Source organism: Dromiciops gliroides, chromosome 5 (genome assembly GCF_019393635.1).
Source record: "Dromiciops gliroides isolate mDroGli1 chromosome 5, mDroGli1.pri, whole genome shotgun sequence".
NCBI classification, from domain to species: domain Eukaryota; kingdom Metazoa; phylum Chordata; class Mammalia; order Microbiotheria; family Microbiotheriidae; genus Dromiciops; species Dromiciops gliroides.
The window spans coordinates 15,573,218-15,591,119 of NC_057865.1; the positions used below are offsets into that span (position 1 = coordinate 15,573,218).

General features: G+C 44.0%; 1 protein-coding gene across 3 annotated transcripts in view; it reads right to left on the reverse strand.

The window, feature by feature from the left end:
• OSBPL3 (oxysterol binding protein like 3) overlaps positions 1-17,902 on the reverse strand; it is a 155,673-nt gene that overhangs the window by 127,032 nt on the left and 10,739 nt on the right. For 2 of the 3 annotated variants that reach the window (XM_043966892.1, XM_043966890.1), the window contains exon 1: positions 10,359-10,484. Coding sequence is in view for 1 of the 3 variants with exons in the window: in XM_043966891.1 (XP_043822826.1) it covers positions 10,359-10,382 (24 nt within the window). In the remaining 2 variants the exon portion in view is untranslated. Of the gene's footprint in view, positions 1-10,358; positions 10,485-17,902 lie in introns of those variants that run through there. The other variant, XM_043966891.1, reaches the window with a different exon arrangement.

Below are 17,902 nucleotides of genomic sequence, written 5' to 3' on the forward strand. Positions count from 1 at the left end.
TCTGCTGCTTCTAGAGCCAAGCACACATTTCACCAACACCTGATTTTGCTTTCCTGCCTCCAGCTGAGGAAGGACAAACATTCTGCAGGACACAAGCAAGGGTGTTTTATGGACAGACTGACCAATGAGAGCTAAGAGGAGATAAGGCCAAATGCATCAAGCCTCTTCACACTGACTCCTGCCCTAAAGAAAAGCTGGGAGTCTGAGTCTTTAAATGAGCAAGATGGCATTTCTTTGCCTTGAGGGTATAATGTCCAAAAATAAAATCTAAACCCTCCCCCAGGAAACAATAAAGTCACGATTGAAATGAGGCCAGAATGTTACTGTTTCCATTTTAATTGAATTCTATAAGCTGTGATTAAGCACCTACTATGTGCTGGGCACTAGGAATCTGGAAACAAAAAAATAAAAGTCCCTGGCCTCAAGTGGCTTATGGTCTATAAGGAGGAAAACAATCTACTCAGAGATAAGTAAATGCAAAGTGATTTCAGGGCACCAGGACCTGGGGAGATGAGGGACCCCACCTTGGTTCTCACTTGACCAGAACCCTGAAGTGAGGTAAGCAGGGAGCCCAACAGGAGGAAAAGCGTGTCTGGCACAGGCTGCAGCTTGGTTAAAGGCTCAGAGATGGGAGATGTTCATGTGCAGAGGGGGAGGGGGCAGCAAATAGGCCTATCGGCAGGAATCGAGGCAGGCACACTCTTAGCAATAAAGGCTCATGAGAGCAGAGAGCAAAGATGCTGAGCTGGAAGGGACCCCAGAGGTCATCTAGTCCAACCCTCCCTGACCACTACCCCCATAACACCTCTGATGAGAGGTGATCGAGGCAGCTGGTGCAGAAATCTGTTTTGTGTGATGGGATAGATTTTTTTTTCTTCGTCTTCTCAAATGGGGGGGGGGGGGCAGGGGAAAAGAGAAAGGTCAAAATTTGAAACTGGAAAAAAATAATAAAATGGTCTCCGTGCTATTAAAAAAGATTTTTAAAATGAGATAGAAATCAAATAAGCAAGATAAACAGATAAAAATAAAAGAGGTCACAATAATAGCTAACATTTATATAGCATTTACATTGTGCTAAGGGCTTTATCATTGTTGTTTTTTCTGGTCCTCACAATCCTGGGAGGTAGGTGCTGTTATTACAACCCCATTTTACAAATAAGGAAACTGAGGCAAACAGAGATGAAGTGACTTGCCCAGGGTATTTGAGCCAGGATTTACTCAGATCTCTCTACTCCAGTGCTCTATGCACTATGGCTCCACCTAGCAGCCTCTGCTAGAAGACCACCAATGAGAAGGAACCCCCCACACACACACACCCACACACACAAGGCAGTGAATGCATTCCACTCTGGGATGGTGGTGTTGAGGAATGATTTTTAGGAAGTTTTTCCTGAATTCAAACTGAAATCTGACTCTCTTCAACCTCTACCCATTGTTCCTCATTTGTCCTCTAAGGACAAACAAGACAAGACCTCTTCTGCTCCTGTGTGACCTTGGATGAGTCACTTCCCCTTGAATAAGGGCATTAGACCAATGACCTCCATATCTGAACACGGGCATCATCTTAAGTCTTTTTGCCTTGGGGGTAGTGGCAGTGGGGAGCACAAGATATGGACCTGTGATGTCTTCAATACAGGAAATTCATGGTGTGAAAAATCACTATGTTTTTTTAAATTAAATTTCTTTTTTCATTGTGAATTTAATAATCAACAAAAATAAATATTCAATATGTGAAAAAACCCACAAAATTTGCATTAAAAATCAATTGTATCCACTTCTTCATGACCCAATGGACCATAGCAAACCAATCCTCTCTTTGAGTTTTTTGTTTTGTTTTGTTTTTTCCGGGGCAATGAGGGTTAAGTGAGTTGCCCAGGGTCACACAGCTAGTAAGTGTTAAGTGTCTGAGGCTGGATTTGAACTCAGGATCTCCTGAATCCAGGGCCGGTGCTTCCACTGCACCACCTAGCTGCCCCCTCTTTGGGGTTTTCTTGACAGTGATACTACAGTAATTGAGACTTGCCCAGGGTCACACTGCTAGTTAAGTGTCTGAAGAGGTATTTTAATTCAGGTCTTCCTGACTCTGGGCCCAGTACTCTATCTCCTGAATCACCTAGATGTCTCACCCAGCACATGATAGGAGCTAAATAATTGTTAGCTACTTTTAAAGAATACAGGTAGTACGGGGCAGTTAGGTGGCGCAGTGGATAAAGCATCGGCCCTGGATTCAGGAGGCCTCAGACACTTGACACTTGCTAGCTGTGTGACCCTGGGCAAGTCACTTAACCCCCATTCCCTCGCCCAAAAAAAAAAAAAAAGAATCAAGAATACAGGTAGTTACAAAAGCATTCTATCATTTATGGTTCCATCTGCATTTTTGTTTTCTTTTATGCATATTAAAATATAAATGTTTTAATAATGCTTTTCTTTTTCTTTCATCACTTACTAATCTACCCCCCTCCCCATACACACACACACACACACACACACACACACACACACACTTCCTAGGTGGAAGTCCTCCCTTTTAAAAGGTATGTAGTTCAGAGAAATCAATCAACTGCTTGGCTAGGCTGGAGAATGCCCATCTTTTGGCCCACCCGCTGTCTTAAACAGGACCATGGGGTCCTCAGTGTTTACAAAACTGGTCCAGGGTCCCAGAGACAGTCTGTGTCCGAGGCAGGGCTTAAAAGGAGGTCTCCCTCACCTCCCTCCCTCTTCCCATACCCTCATGAATAAAAGAACACATGGGCTGTATAGAAACTCAATCAATTGTTCAACCATAGGTGATAACTCCAGATGGAAAACCAAAAACAAACTGATTAGGAAATGTTTTAACACAAAAACAGCCTTGGTGTCTTAGATCATTTTTCTCTCATACAGACATAGCCACAGCCATCCCACCATGCCTCACTGCCCAGTGTCCTGGGAACAAATCAAACACTGTCTCAAGCAGCAGCCTCCAAAATTTTCCCTCTGCCCTTGAGTGCAGACGACAACGTGCCCGGGCACATCCAAAAGGGGAGGCGAGCCTTTCTCTGCCCCTGCCCACGCCTGACTTGGTTTGGAGGCCGTGCTCACTCATCCGACGCCTTCTGGTGCCTGGCTATCCCAGGATCTAAAATGCCTCTTAGGACTGCCAAGGGGGATGTCAGAGCAAGGGGGAGAGAGCGGGCTCGATCCTGACTCATGGCATCAAAGAGGATGAAGCATCCCACATCCCTTCTCATGTCCACAGCCCCCATTCCGCCGTAGCCACATTAACCCAAAGACGGCCCTCCCCCAGAAATTCAAACAAAATGGCCCTCAAATATCTGAAGGCTGGAAAATCAGTTTGAATTTTTCAGGAAAATGGTTTTTTCTGGTCATCATTTTATCCACCAACTCATATGTGCACCTTCTCTGCAACAAAGCACTTTACAAATCATGTCACAGTAATGTCTCATTTTTTTCCTACTCACAAGAAGTCTGTGAGGTAGGTGCTGGTATCATTGCATTTTACAGTGGAGGAAACTGAAGCAGGCAGTGAGTGGTTCAGTGATGTGCTCAGGGTCACACAGCTAGTAAGTATTTGATGTGGGATTTTACTTAATGGCTTCTGTGGACTTCAGGGAGGGAGGAGTGTGATCCAGCTTCCTTCTTAGATGCCAACTTCACCATTAGTTTAACCTAAAGTACTTCTACTTGGTAGTACCTAAATTCTAACAGCAAATAGAAAATTGTGAAATACAAGCTATGAGCTGGAGCTGTGGACAGAACACTGAATCTGGAGCCAGAAGCTGTGGGTTTGAATCCTAACCCTGTAATTCATTCCTTGCGTGGCTGTTTTCTCCATCAATTAGAGGGCTGGCCTATTTAAGGTTTTTAAAGTGTGTTTCTTGCCTTCAACATGGATTTCTTACTTAAATATTTGCTCAGGCGTTCCTGATTTCATCATCTTAAGTGGCATAGCCTTTCCTTCATGCTGTCCAACCATCCACTGATCAGGTACAGGAGTGGTTGAGTCCAGATGTGGCCATTTTGTGACAATTGGTTGGACTGGAGCTCAGTCTCTTGTATTCTTCCCATTTCAGTCACAGGTATGTCCTGGCTCACCCTGCTTAGCTGGATCTCAAGCCAAGCCTCCTATATATTGTTTTCTCTTCTTATGCCCTCTGGGGAAATAGGCCGGGGAATCTTCTTGGTCAGGCTATGCAACCCTCTTCTAGGTGCCTTGGCTCCCCACTTAGCAAGTAGATTTTTGAGTGTTTGTTGAATAAGGCCTTTTGACTTTTTGACAGAGTCAATGTCCTCACTTCCATTCATTTCTGCTTTGAAGAAATCCACCATGTGTTTAGACATGTTGGCATGAAGCCCAACCAAGTGATTCCACCTAGTGTCTCTTCCTTATCTTTCTCCTTTCTGCAAATATGGTGTTGATTTTAAAGCTTGCACCCACTGGATGCAGACAGCTGTTCCTAAAAGACCAAGCTCATGTGCCAAATTAAATGGCATTTGTATAGTACCTACCCAGAAGAAACTTCATTTTGGCTCTTGCCCCTCACTTTCTGGCTCCCTCCTTCCCAAACCAATCATTTGACTGGGCAGAGTCAGTCACTCCCTACAAGCACAGGGTTAGCACCCAGCACTGGGAGGAACCTCTCAAGGGCAGCTACACCAACCTGCTCATCTTAGATGAAGAAACTGAAGCCCAAATAGTGTAACTTACCCAGCATCCCACATCACTGAAGTAGGAAAGCTGGGATTTGAATTCAGAACACTCTGATGCCAAACCCAGCTCCTGAACTTCAGAAGGCAAAGTTAAATGTTTTTTGTTTGTTTTTTGTTTTTTTGCAGGTCAGTGAGGGTTAAGTGACTTGCCCAAGGTCACACAACTAGTAAGTGTCAATTGTCTGAGGCTGGATTTGAACTCAGGTCCTTCTGAATCCAGGGCCAGTGCTTTATCCACTGTACCACCTAACTGCCCCCCAAAAGTTAAATGTTAACCAAAAAAAAAAACCTGCAAGGATCAGAGGTTTGGAGCTAGAAAGGACCTTAGAGGGATTGTCATTTATTTCTTCTCTGGGAGTCAATAGTATAATAGAGCTCTTTAGGCAAGACAGAGGCAAGTAAAAAATATATTAGTTTAAAATGGACTGAGCATCAGTTGTGAGAATCTCATCCACTCCCAAGATCCCGGGATAGATCCGAGTTGCTGGCTCAGTCCTGCCATGCTTACTGGAGTCAAAGTAAGAAAACCAGTGAAGCAAGACAGAAAAAAAAAGAAGCATAGCTAAGTGAAAGAAGGATCAGAAATTTGAAATTTTGACCTGCTAGTACTTCCAAACTCCTCAATGCACTCTCAGATCCATCCACTGGAAGATGCAAAGACGGAGCCATCCCCTGGCTTTTGCAGTCACTGTTTCTGCACAAAAATCCTTCCCTCCACCAGAAAGAGGGGCTGTTGCTTTTCATGCTGTTTCCCTAAGGACAAGTACATGGTGAGGTCAAAGGTAGGTTCTGAATGGGAACCAATACTGTTAAATCAAATGTAGCCACATCATGAGTAAATCACAACCGTTGAGTGTAGGAGGGAGAAAAGGACAAGTTTGTTTCTTCTCTATGAATCTGTGTTCATCCAGAAATCTGATTTTCCAGAGACTGAGCTGACAAATAGCACACCATGCCAGTTCATTATTGTCACCTCGCTCCCTCCAAGCCAGAGAATGAGAGCTTCCTGAAAGCAGGAAATGTCCATTTGTCTTTGTGCCCCAGTGCCCAGCACTGGCCTGGAGAAGGCACTTGCTTGGACTCAATTGGATCTTTCAGAATAAATGAAAAATGAACTAGCTTGTTTTCACATGCCACATTCCCCTGGTTGAATATAAGCCCCTCGGGGAATGGGTTCATCTTCTGCTTTGGTTTTTAATCTTCAGCCTGAAGGTACAGTGCCTGGCACACAGCAAGCAACTTTTTTAAAAATTCTGTTGAAAAAAACAGAACTGAGTTTCATGGAAGTCAAATGACATTCCCAAGGTCACCCATATAGCAAGTAGAAGAAGCAGGATTCACACCCAGGCACTCAGAATCCCTAACGATCCCCTCCACCTTGCTGCCTCATGTACAATCCAGAAGAGTCAATATAAGAAGAAGCTTTTTGTTCCATACACGGACATAACAACAAATCCTGACCACAGGGGATAGAGTGAGGACACTATGGCACCTCTGTGCAGCAGCAGCAGGTTTTCCCAATGTCTCTTCCAGAGATTGAAAAGCAGCCTGGATAGAGTGACAGGTTTGTTTGTTTCTCAAAGATTCTGTCTTACAGTAATGGCGATATTGTGAGGATGATCATCTATGAAAGACTTGGCTACTCTGACCAGCACAGTGATCCAAGACAATCGCAAAGGATGAAGGATAGTCTCCGCCTCCAGAGAGAGAACTGACGGACTAGGGGTGCAGACTGAAGCAGACTTGTTCTTCTTGTTCTGTGTGTGTGCATGTGTATGTGTGTGTCTTCTGCAAGATGGCTAATATGGAGACATATTTGGCATGATGTCATATGTACAATTGCCACATTGCTGGCCTTCTCAAGGAGTGGGGAAGGGGTGGGAGGGAGAGAATTTGGAACCAGAATTTTAAAAGATGAATGCTAAATTTGTTTTTATACATGTAACTTGGAAATACATAAAGAAATAAATACAAAATATTTTTTAAAAGACTGTGTTTTATTTGGCAATTTGAGAAGACATAATGCCAAGTACTGAGAAATCCAATTTTCTTTTAAAGCATTCAAAATTGAATGTTGAAGGTATCAAATATTTTCAGAACCACATGCTATTTTCATTAACTTAAATTTCAAGGAAAATTATTATCCTTTTGTTGACTTTTAATAATAAACCTCACATAACAATACTGGGTGAAGTTTTTTATTAAAAAGTTCTCAACAATAAAAGCTTCAAGGGAAAAAAAACATCCTGTCGGGCTGCTGACAGCTGGGATCTCAGAGAAAAACCAGAGAAGTGACTTCTCCATCGCGTACCCTCAACAGTGATAATAGTATTTGCACCTACCTAGTATGCTAAGGTCTGTAAAGCACTTTATATATAATATCACATAAAAGCCTCCAAATAATCCTGTGGCCGACTGAAAGAAGCTGAACAGAAAGAAGAGCCAGCCTTCAGGTGGTGCCCCTCCATAGGGGAATGACTGAACAAATGATGCCTCTGAACATAAGGGAATATTAGTGCATAGTCAGAAAAGAAAGTTTCAGAGAAACCTGGGAAGATTTATGTGAATGGATGCAGAGTGAAGCAAGCAGAACCAGGAGAAAATGTATCAGATAATAATGTTGTAAAAATGAAAACTCTGAAAAACTTAACATCTTTGATCAATGCAATGACCATCCACAATTCCAGGGGACCAATGAGGAAGGATGGCACCTGCCTCCTGATACAGAAGTGATGGGTTTGAGAAGAAGGAAGTGGACATTTTTGGACATGGCCAATGTGGGAATTTGTTTTGCTTAACTTTTTTTTTTGGTTGTTACTAAAGTTTTGTTTGTCTTTTTCCAATGAAGGGGGGAAAAAGGTGATTAGAGATAGAATTCCCCCTCTCATACTCTGACTCTGCCCCTGCCAAAAAAAAAAGAAAAAAGAAAAGAAAAGAAAAGAAAGAGAACCAGAGGAAGACCAGAAAGAATCACAAACAAGCTGGAAAGTATTGAAAGCTACAAGCTGAACTTACATATTTAAAAAAAGTAAATGTAAGCGCTACATAAGAAAGATTTGCAATTTCATGCATAATCTCCTTTCTTCAATTTATATGGAAATGCTCATATTATTTAGTTTTTATTAAATTCAGAATTTTTTTTTTAATGATGTAAAAACAATCACTAGATCTTGAAATCATTAAATGAAAGAGCTCTGGATTTGGGATCAGAGGTCCCCCTAACCCCACCTGACTCTGGGCAAATCCCATCCCCTCTTTGGGTCTTAGCCTCCTCATCTGTAAAATTAGCCAGGTAGACTTGATGCCCTCCAAGGTTCCTGTTTAGTGATCCCTATGAAAACAGCCGTCACACAAGAAAAATTTTAAAAGTCTTAAAGTTACATAGCAGACACGGTCTAAGGCGAGCCAGCTTTGCCAGCCTCTCACGAGTCCAGGAATCCCCAAGTATCTCCATTTTCTCTTCCAGAAGTCAAGGGAAGCCTCTGTCTCAGGACCCCCTTCACTGCTGGTAACTTGAGCCTCCTAACCTAGTATTTCCTCTTCAAGGCCACCCATAGGAGAACCAAGCCATAAACTGAACCAACAGCCCCAAGAAAAGCAGATAAAGAAGCCAGGCTCCTGCCCTAGTCTCTCAGAAGTTTGACCCAGGGACTTTCAGCAGCAGCTAAGAAAACATTCCCCCTCCCTCCCACTAGCACCACCACCAGGGCAAAGGACCAGAGCCCTCAGCACTGGGTGGGCATCCCCTTCAGCTTAAGAGCCAAGCCCTGATGTCATTCCTCATTCACGGTGGTTTTCCCCTCTCAGCAGCTTGTAGCTGGGTTAACTAGGCTTTGGTCAGAACCGTATAAAGGTAATTACTCTGCTACAGGCCTGCCGATTAATAAGACTGGACATTTCACCTTGGAAGAACAAGGTGAGTGTTTTTCCAGCATACTCTGCTTCACCGGACATGATGGCTCTGAAATGTTTCCAACTATTTCATGTTGCCTCTTGTCTCTCCCACAGGGAGAAATTAATAGAAGAGTGATTCACCCATGGTACGTCTAAGCACTTTCCAAACCAGTTCAATCAAACAAGCTTTTGTTGTTCAGTTGTATCCAAATCTCTGTGACCCCATTTGGGGTTTTCTTGACAACAATACCAGAGTGGGTTGCCATTTCCTTCTCCAGCTCATTTTACATATGAGAAAACTGAGGCAAACAGGGTTAAGTGACTTGCCTGGGGCCCAAAGACCTAATAAGTGTCTGAGGTCACATTTGAACTCAGGCCTTCCTGATTCCAGGCCTGACACTCTGCCACTTTGCTGCCAAGCATTTGTTAAGCATCTATCTTGTGCATTTTCTGTATCACTGCCTTCTCAGCAGAGCTAGTATTCCCATTTTTACAGATAAGGAAACTGAGGCCTGAAAAAAAGTGAAATTACTTGCTCAGGGTCACACAACTAGTCAGTAGCAGAGCCAGGATTCAAATCCGCCTTGCAGCTGAAACCTTCCAGACATAGTGTCTCCCCAACTAGAGGGTGGGCTCCTGGACATCAGGGTCTGTTAGACTTACTTTGCCATTTGAATCCCTGATGCTCAGCATACAGTAAGTGCTTATTGAATGTTTCATTCATTCATTTATTCATTCACTCATTCACTAAACCCAATGCTCTTTTCAATCCAACCCAATCCAACAATTCAGGGCAAAGTCAAAACCATCCTTGTCTTCATGGAGCTTACAGTCTGCTCAGAGTTCTATTCAGTCACAGCTGCTTCATAAGCTCTGTGAAGGCAGGAAAGTGTGTTTACAGCCCTCTCAGTGAGAGGGATATAGGGGGCATTCAGAATGGACCATCTGCTTCATTGCAGCAAACATTTACTAAGTGCCTACTACATTCTCAGTCTTGATTTCCCCATCTGTAAAATGGACATGATAACCATCCGTACCTACTTTCCAAAGCTGTTGTCAGGCTTAAACAAGAAAACATGGGGGCATCTAGGTGGCGCAGTGGATAGAGCACTGGCCCTGGATTCAGGAGGACCTGAGTTCAAATCCGGCCTCAGACACTTAACAATTACTAGCTGTGTGACCCTGGGCAAGTCACTTAACCCCAATTGCCTCACCAAAAACAAACAAAAAAACAAAACAAGAAAACATGGAAAATGCTTTGCAAACCTTAGTCTTATAAACACCAGCTCTTGAGCCCACAGTTAGTAGCAGCAGTAATGCTAGCTTGTACACAAGACCCTTCCTCATCCCCCATTTGCTGGCACTCCTCCCAAATTACTTTGAATTTGTATTTTCTTATCCACGTTGTTTCCCCCAACAGAATACAAGCTGCATGAGGCCAGGACCTGTTTCATTTTTGTTTCTATCCAGGCCCCTCGCACAGTGGCTGGCTCAGAGCAGGACTTTAATAAATGCTGAATTAATGAATTATTCTTACAAAGACAAAAGCGAATCCCTACCTTCAGAGAGCTTTCGGTCTATCAGATATTTAATTACAAGCTGATGGACCACTCAGGGACATTTGCTATAATGTCCCACAGGGCCTAGTTAAGGGGATTTGCATCATCACACCTTTTCTTTAGACCTTGAGGTAGCAATTGTAAATGACTAATAACTGCGGCCTCCAGAGTACCAAGCTGTGACCAAAGTCCTACCTTATCTCGAAGGCTTGCCGCCATCCCTGCTTGCAATCACAGTGCAGAAGGTCCCTAGCAGCTGAGAGCCCAGTTAGAATTTTCTGGTGGGACAAGAGAAAGCAGCTCCTCCCTCAGAGATTCCTGAAAATAAAAGGGAAGGTTCAGCCAGACAGCTCAAACACAATTTCCCAACCTTTCTTTCCCAGGGTTTAGCCCAGTGCCTGGTACATAGTAGGTGCTTCACAAATGCTAGTTCACTATGGCAAACACAGAAGTCTTTTTAAATTTGAAGTTGATTTTTTCTGCATAAAAATCCATTTTTACTCCCACTTTCCCCTTCCACAAAAAAAAAAAACCCTTGTAACAAACACACCCAGTCAAGCAGAATAAATTCCTACGTTGATCAAGTCCAAAACCATGTCTCCATCTTCACCCAGAGCCCACGGCCTCTCCGTGAGGAGGCTGGCCAACATGGCTCATCCGCTGGCGACAAGGTTAATGATTACATTGATTAGAGTTCTTAAGGCTTACAGTTCAGCATGGAAGTCCAAGCAAGCTTTCTCGATTTGTCCTCTGATAGCTTATCCAGCTAATGACTGTGGGGTGAAAGAGCTTTAGGCAAAGGCAGAATGGGGCTCCATGGGGAGGGGGGTGTATGCTGGTGCTCTCCATGGAGCCCCAAGGCTAATACATGGCTAGTTAAGCTGGTGAGGGGTGCTTGCTTTGGCACCTCCCTCCTTCCTCTGGCGAGCATCCTCACCCAGAGGAAGAACAAATAGATCCCAATGGACCGGGTGGTTTGAACACCAACACGGTTCCACAGAAGCCCTCTAGCCCAGCGCTAGAGGTCAGCATCTAACTGTGCTAACCCAGGAGGCACAATCGAGCCTGCTGCTGGCCCACTGTGTGACCTAGAACAAGCCACTTCATCTCTGTGTTTCCAATTTCCTCACCTATAGGGTGAAGGGTCAGGGGACAACCGCTATGAACTTTCAAGGGGACACGGACAACTCGGGAAACAGAGAAAGGCCCTCTCTAGAAGGTAATGTAGGAGCTGTGCTGCAGCAGGTGAGGAAGGGGAGCATTCTAGGTACAGACCTGTACATACAGAGACAGAGACCAGGATGGGATGATCAGTACAGGGACCCAGGAGCAGGCCAGGCTCAGGGGGGATGCAGGAATGGGAACTGTGGGCATAAGCAGGAGGGCAGGTGGGAGCAACACTGGGGATGGCCTTAGATCACATTTCTATGTTATCGACTTTTCTGAGCGTGTTTGTGTTGGGAAGGGAGGGGTGAATACAAGTCACATCTGGGTTTTATAAATACGGCTTTGGCAGCTAAGGGGAGAATGGGCCAAGGAAGGGATAACCTCAAGTGCCCCTTCTAGCAGTCTAGGAATCCTTGCTTCTACAGGACACCATTTTTTCCCCATAACAAATGCTTGTGATTTATCCATCTGTGATAAGTCCTAAGAGGTGGTTAGCCTTAGTGAACTACAAGGCTAGGACTGCCCACAGAAAGACTGGGGTTCAGGTTCTCCTTTTGACACTCACTAAGTCGGTGCTTCTGGGCCAGCCCTGATCTCTCTACATCCTAGACACCCCCTCTCTCCCAGGACTTATTTCCTAAGACATGGCTGGGTTGTGATCTGAGGTTCCCACACCCAGAGCTTCTCACACTGACCAGATACAGTCACAGATCCTTTCAGCAGTCATACCCATAAACTCCAGGGTAGGGCATCATCCAAGTTCTTGAAATGAGATTATATCTGTCAAACATGTAACATCGTAGGTCCTAAATAAATGTTTCATTTCTCAATCTGAGCCTTTTTATGAGCTTAGGTCTGGTGAAATTAATAAACTATGAAATTAACAAACTCAAATAAATTTTTTGTTTTTAAAAGCACTGAGAAAAAGTCCTTGGATAACTCACTTCCTTTAATGTGAAGGACTCTAGGCTGTGTATTATAGTGGCCTATACGCTATTCAAGTGCAGTTTGGTTTGTGGATTTTAATTTTAACACCATATTTATATCCCGATAATTATTATCCATATAGTACCCACCTTTATTACAGACAATAAAACAGTTAAACCAAACCAGCCAATGCAGCTACAACTGAGTATGTACCATTCTATGCCCATGGTCCACCACCTCTCTAACAAGGAGATCTGTGGGTCAACATCAGAAGTCTGGAACCAAATTTGATCTTTGCCTTGGGTCTACGTTCTGTTATCTCTAGGTGGTGCCTTCATTTATTACAGTAGTTGTTACACATGTGGTTTTACTGGTCTTGCTTTCTTTGCCTTGTGTCAGTTCACAGGGTCCACCCATCTTTCTCTGAACTTCTCACTTTGTCATTGCTATTCGAACATATAGAATCCATCACATTCTGTATCACAATGTATTCTGCTATTTCCCTAGACAATGGGTTCCTACTTTGTTTCCAAATTTCTACAACTGCTACTGTGAATATTTGTACTGGGAAGACATCCCTTTGGAGCATGTGCTACACCCCTAGGTCAAAGGACACAAATTGTTTAGTAACTTTTCTAACACAATTCCAAACTGATTTCCAGAATGTCTGGACCAATTTGTAGCTCTACCAGCAGGTCTACAGGTCCTGCCAACATGGGTTTCCCTTATCTTTTATCATCTTTGCTGATATGGTGGGTATAAGGTAAAGCTCAGTTATTTTCATTTGCAAGCCTATTATTATTAGTGGGCTAGGTAGGTAGCACAGTGAAGAGAGCACTGGGTTAGGTCAGAGTTCAAATCCTGCGTCAGGCACTTAGCAGCTTGTGACCTTAAGTGAGCAAGTCACTTAAGCTCTGCCTCAGTTTCCTCATCTGTAAAATGGGGATAATAATAGCACCTACCTGCCACCGGTGTTTTGAGCATCAAATGAGAACTTAATTTTAAAGCACTTAACTTAGGGCCTAGCACAGTAGCTATTGTTATTGTTGTTATTACTTATTATGGTGGTGATGATAGCAGCCAAAATGTATAGAGTCCTTTAAAATTTGCAAAGTGCTTTATACAGATTGTCTCATCTGACCAGAGGGAAGAGTTGGGAGTGGGTTGGTTTGCAAAGGTACGGGTATGGGAATGGTGAGTAGACCAATGGGGAAGCAGATTAACACTTCCTTTCTCAAAGTAATGAAAGGGGTTTTTTATTGTTATTTTTTCCCAAAGAAATTAAAGTTTTGATTTGATTGTGGTTCCAGAAATGGAAAGGAATTGGGAGAAGGGATGGGTGCCATGGCCAGCCTTAAATGGAGGGATTGACCAATGGAGAGAAGGAGGCAGCCCAGGGAGGAGAGTCTAGGGATGAAAGGGTTAAGTCCTGCAGGCATGGATTTCTGGTCCCAGGTGATGGGTCAGAAAACTGTCGGGGAGTAAAAGCAAGCACGGCTAGGCTAGACAGAGACAGTGGGCCCAGCCCAGCAAGTGTCTGTTTTCTACATGCCTTGGATATGCTGCTGCTATCAGGGTTCATATTTAATGCCAAGACTCCTCTCCCCGATCTTCTCCATCTCCATTTGACAGTCTGCCTTCCTCAAGAGCACAAGGGCCTCCCACCATCAGGAAACTGCCAACTTTTGAAAATTTCATCCCCCATTCTCTAAAATACTACGGGCATCATGAAACACTTGCCAAGGCTACCTAGCAAACATGATTGGAATAAAGGTGTGGGCAGGACAGAATGTCTGCTCGGAGAACCAGAGTTGGCTACAAAACCAAAGATTCAATGCCTGGGTCAGGAAAAAAGTCCAAACATGAGATTTAAAGAAGAAATAAGGTGATCAAGGGAGATACCGAATAGGGAGGGGAGGGGAGGGGAGAGGAAAGGAAGGGACAAAAGCTTCTTTAACAGTGCCAAATACCGGTGACTGTTTTTAACGAGCCTTCTGCCAAACGACAAAAAAGAAAAGCCTAGCCCCCAACACACACAGATGCTAAGACTCTCATTCCAGCCAAGATGATTGTAAAAGGCTGAATGAGAAACAAATGAAAGCTGCAGTGAGGGCTAATTAATGAGAAATGCAGGTGTCTGGATGGAGGGGAAATCGAGGAAGGGCAAACACGAGTTTCCAGTTAATTAGCATTCTTCGAATACACACACATACAGTGCTGAGGCACAGCTTGGGTAGACGTGTAAATTCTTTGAGGCAGAAAAAAAAAGATGGCTGATAAAGAAATATGTTCCCCATCACTGAAATACTCTAGCAGTTCTAAACACCAACACAGAAAACCACCACGTTAATATCTATCCTCTGGGCTGATAATAATGCAAGTTCTCGAATCAAGGATATCCAACCTTTGAATGCAGAGAGATCGAGGGATTGTAAGGAAGGATCCTTAAAGGTCACTGAGTCCAACCCCTTCTTTTTACAGACAAGGAAACTGAGACCCACAGCATTGAGGTGACCCTTGTCCAGGGACACTCAACTACTAAGTGTCTGAGACAGGTTCTAACCTAGGTCTTCCTGATTCCAGATACCATGCTCTATCTAGGACAACATGGTGCCTCCCATTAGGTGGTACAGTGGATAGAGCCCTGGCCCTGAAGTTGGGAGAACCTGAGTTCAAATCTCACCTCAGACACTTACTAGCTGTGTGACTCTGGGCAAGTCACCGCTTCCCTGCAGCAGTTCATCTGCATTTTACAGATGAGGAAACTGAGGCTGAGAAAGGGTAAGTGATTTGTCTAGGGTCACACAGATAGTCACTGGGTTGTTGGGGGATCCTTTTGCCTTTCTTTGTATCCCTAACGCTTAGAACATAGTAAGTGCTTAATAAATGCTGGGTGACTGTTAGAAGTGTCTGAGGCAAGATTCAAACTTGGATCTTCCCGATTTCAAGTCCAATGAGATCATAAATACAAAGCACTTTGAAATCCCACAAATGGCAGCTATTAGTAGGGATTTGAGGGAAAAGAAGGTTCTAGACCAATGATTTTATCAGTGCAGGAAACTCCTGTGGTCAAAACTCCCTCCAAAGATGCAGGATGGAACCTCCTCTGTAAACTACAGTCTTGGAAGTTTGTCTGGGATGTTGAGAAATTAAATGACTCTATCAGAGAAGTCGAGAAGCATTTATTAAGGGCCTACTATATGCCTTGCACACAGCTAGCATCAATTCCAAGTTTTCCCAATTCTGAAGTTAGCTCCCTGTCCAGTCTTGTTTGTATCCAAAAAGGGATTTCAAATAGCCATTCAGGGAGCTGGCTTCCAGCGGCCCCCCAGGTCCTCTCTGTGACAATGTATCTGTCCAGGCTCTGGCTACTTGAGCCACTGAGCACAAGGGGCCCCAGGTCGGCTCCTGACCCACCTCCCACCCCTCACTCATCAAGTGCTCAGAGGTGCCAAGCCCAATTCTCCACCAGCCTCAGTAGCACAAGCACAGACCCATCTCCCACAGGCCCATCCCCTCTCCCTTAGAGTCCAACTGGTAGGAACTGGACACAAGACCCAACCTGGGACTGCAGAAGGAATAACAATGAAATTTGACACCAGGGCTGCCTTGGGCACTTTCAACCGTCCCAGACTGGTTCAGTCCCTCTTCTCTGCCACATTTTACAGTTTGAGGAAACAGACAATGAGGAAGGAGTTGGGCTTCCCAGGCCCCCTGAAGCTCATTCTCCCAGGGGGTCTTAACCTGGGCCTAAGGAGAGATTTTAGGAGGTTCCTGAACTTGATAGAGGGGAAAAATGACATCTTTATTTTCATTAACCTTTGATTTTCTTTGTAATCCAATGAATTTTATTTTAAACATTTAAAACATTACTCTAAGAAAAGGTTCATAAGCTTCAGACTTGGGCTTGTTGTTCAGTCATGCCTGACTTGTTGTGACCCCATCTGAGGTTTTCTTGGCAAAGCTACTGGAGTCGTTTACCCTTTCACCAGATCGTTTTTCAGATGAGAAAACTGAGGCAAATGGGGTTAAGTGACTCGCTGAGAGACACAAAACTAGTAAATATCTGAGGCAGGATTTGAACTCAGGTCTTCCTGACTCCAAGCTCTATCTACTGAACCACCTCACTGCCCAGGCTTCAGACAAGCAAAGGTACATCACACACACATAAAAGTTAGGAACTCCTGAACCAGACTCACCCCCTAATTTTACCCAAAAAGAAATTGAGGCTCAGTCAACTAAACTGCCTTCCCTACGGTCAAACAAGAAATAGTCAACTGAGCCTTATCTCATTCTATCCACACAACCACTCTGGTGTGGGATGGGGGCGGGTGCTGCTGTTATTCTCATTTCTCTGATGAGGAAACAAGTCAGAAGATGTTAAGGGATGCCTAAAGGCATCCAGTCCCAAGAAACATCACGGTACCTCAGAAGATGAGTCTGAAGGCCCAGAGAGCCCTTAGAAGCTCTAAACTCTTAACCCTAGAAACCCTCTTTTGTCCCATCTTCCAGAACCGAAGGCCAACTCTTGGAGCCAGGTGAGCCTCTTGCCTTGCCATGGAATCATGAAACTCGGGTTTGAGTCTCAGCTCATGTAGGTTTAGCAACTTCACTGTTTGCACCTCAGTTTCCTCATCTGTAAATTCAGGGGGTTGGGCTACATGACCTCTCAGGTGTTTTCTAGCACCAACAATCCAAGGCACTAATCTTAAAAACAGGGAAGATTGGAGCTCAATGGTTTCTTCCTCAGCCATTTCCAGATCAGAGTCAAAGCAAGCATCCGGTATTAATTAGCAATAGAGAAAGGCCAGGCTGAAAAACTGACAAAGGGCAGCTTCCCCTCCAGAGTTCACCTCTCAACCTCTGGCCATTGTGAAGCCCAGCTCACTCAGGGATCTCCATCACTATCACAACTTCCTCATTAAGTGCTTTGCTTCTAGAGTGGCATTTGCTTCATGTTTAATTAAGATTAGAGAGAAAGAACCAAGGGTGGTTTGCTTCTAGTTCAAAGTCATCCAGGTCATTTGCTAGCATGTCTTTTTTTCTTTTTCTTTTTTTAAAAGGGAGGAAGAAAAAAGAGTTGCTTTATAATAATTATTTTAAACTTTTACTCTCTTGTAAATAAATATAGGATGATATGAAGTTAGACAAAATGCAAATGGCCATTAACTGTCAAACACTTCTACATATTAACATATCAGGAAGATTTTTAATTGCTTTATCACATGGTGAGAATCTGTTAACTTGGCCTTGCTCAGTCTGCTGAGGCTCAAAAAGGTTAAAGACCTGCAAGCCCTCACAAATAGGGTGTCCAAGGCTGGACTGGGCTGAGGTCTTCCTGATTTCAAATCCAGCTCTCTCTTCTCCTTCACCAAGCAGATCCAAGAGATCTTATCCAAGTGACTTCCCCATTCTGAGTCTTGGCCTCCTGCTATGTCAATGATGGGTTGGGCCAGATGACCTCAAAAGTCTCTTTTAACTAGAGAGCTATGAACCTGTGGTCCCATGTGCGACTCCAGGCAAACCCCTTTGTCCCCTGTTCCCTCCTCGGTAAAATGAGGGGATTGGACAAGCCAACCTCCAAGGTTCCTGCCAGCTTTCCCACAAGCTCAGATGATGGCTAAGGGTCTTCCCAGCTCAGGACA